This window comes from Oryzias melastigma, linkage group LG24 (assembly GCF_002922805.2).
Source record: "Oryzias melastigma strain HK-1 linkage group LG24, ASM292280v2, whole genome shotgun sequence".
NCBI lineage: Eukaryota > Metazoa > Chordata > Actinopteri > Beloniformes > Adrianichthyidae > Oryzias > Oryzias melastigma.
Window position 1 is genome coordinate 668017 of NC_050535.1, and position 1846 is coordinate 669862.

The following is a 1846-nucleotide window of genomic DNA, read 5'->3' on the forward strand; positions in this document are numbered from 1 at the left end:
ACAGATTTGTTTAGTGCTGTTTACCACAGAAAACCAATTTGAGGTCAGTGAGCACAGCCAGAATTTAGATGCACGGTTTCTATTTTTGAACAAATAAAAGATTTTAGGTGCATCTTATGATTTGAAAAATACGATTAGGCTCTGATTTAATTTGGTTGACATCAATTTACAAATTCCTGACTGAGATGCACCACAACAGTTAAATCAACAGTTTAATTGACCCTTTGTGACATAAGGTGTCTTTTATTTTGAAAGGAAGTTATAAACCTCTGACTAAAGTTATTAAAAGGCTATTTTCTTTTTACATTTGTGTTTATGCAAAAAACAATAGTTCTTCTCCATTTATCATTATAACATTAACATAAATACAAATCTGCGTCCTATTTTTCTAATACGTGAAGTTAGACTTCGTGGCTCCAACTGGGTTGTTTCCTGTGAGAAATCGACCCGAATGGCTCGTTTGATGCTGAAGGATCTTTCAGATCCTGTAAATGTGCATTCTGGGAAATGAAGTCTGAAGCTGGTGGATTGTGGATTTTGAACATACCAGGCTGTGAACTTGACAGTGTTGTTCCCCAGAAATAACGACAAATCATCCGTCATCTGCTGGGGGGTCTTCTTGTTTGCCACCATCACCATAATATAGTCAGGCAGCTCCTCATCTGCAGACGAACACGGGAAAAGATATGTAACTAAATCGAACTAAAACGTCAATCTTCAAAGTTAATACATGAGGTGTGTTCACTGACCTATGTAAGCACCGAGCTCTTGGAGTTTGCCTTTGATAGCAGCCTTTATTAGCATAAAGGAAAAATAATGTGTTATTTGTGTCGATGGACAGACAGTCTGGTTAGCATGTTAGCTAACATGACAGCGTGATACAAAAAAGAAACACGGAAATCCACAAAAGTGCAGCATCAAAGTGAATCATTCATTGTTTAAGGTTAGCGTGATAACATCTCCGCTAAACACGTCTTTAAGCGTCAACAGTAACTCGGCCTCAACGATCATTTTTCGGTCAGATTCATGTGCTAAGCTAGCATGCTAACTGACAATTAAATACAGTTTCTCTTCACAAAAACTGAATTAAAAGCTCGAAATGTGGCGGGAATCTCACGCACTCTGATCTTCTTGCTGATTTCAGCCCCAATCTCCATGTCTGTATGTGTTTCCAGGAGGATAAATTAGTGGAAAAAAATAACTTAAGACCTCTAAGAAATGACGCTGCGTAATGACGTCAGACAATGCGACGGTCGAAGGAAGCCGAGAAGGAACGAAAAAACTTACGGATCAAAATTCTCAAAAATAAATAGATTTTTAAGGTGTACAGTTATTTCTTTTAACATAAACACATTTAAAGTAAATATTTCAATATTTTAGGATTTTACTACCAGACTAAAAATAGCTTTCTAGATCATTGTCTCCACAAATGTGCCTAGAACCTATGAGCTGCTAAAACAATTCTCATAAGCTTGTTTTACTCTCAGAAACATTAAAACGACTCAACTATTTATAATTAATATTTTGGATTTTTTTTTTAGTATTTTGACATATGAAACATTTCCTCAGCACTGAACCATCAAGCTCTCCTTTAGCAAAAATACTCAAAGTATACTACAAAATAAGTTTGCTTTCCATATATTGTAAATTTAACATATTCACTTAGTATACTTCCTACACTATGAACATGGTCTATAGTATTCCTTATACTTCATAAAAAGAACCCCACAAATAATCGTACTTTTTTTTTTATTTTTTTTACCCCTCTTTGAACCGCCACCTTAACGTGGTAGAGGGGTTTGAGTGCTTGAGTGATCTCAGGAGCTATGCTGTCGGGGGCTTTTGC

At 36.1% G+C, this 1846-nt stretch overlaps 1 protein-coding gene across 1 annotated transcript in view; it reads right to left on the reverse strand.

The window, feature by feature from the left end:
• Nucleotides 1-1277, reverse strand: part of zc3h14 (zinc finger CCCH-type containing 14) — a gene marked incomplete in the record, with an annotated part of 8093 nt that extends 6816 nt beyond the window's left edge. The window contains 3 exon segments of the mRNA XM_024291171.2: nucleotides 548-662; nucleotides 750-792; nucleotides 1122-1277. Of these exon segments, the coding sequence (XP_024146939.1) occupies nucleotides 548-662; nucleotides 750-792; nucleotides 1122-1157 (194 nt within the window).
• Nucleotides 1278-1846: the final 569 nt, after the last annotated feature.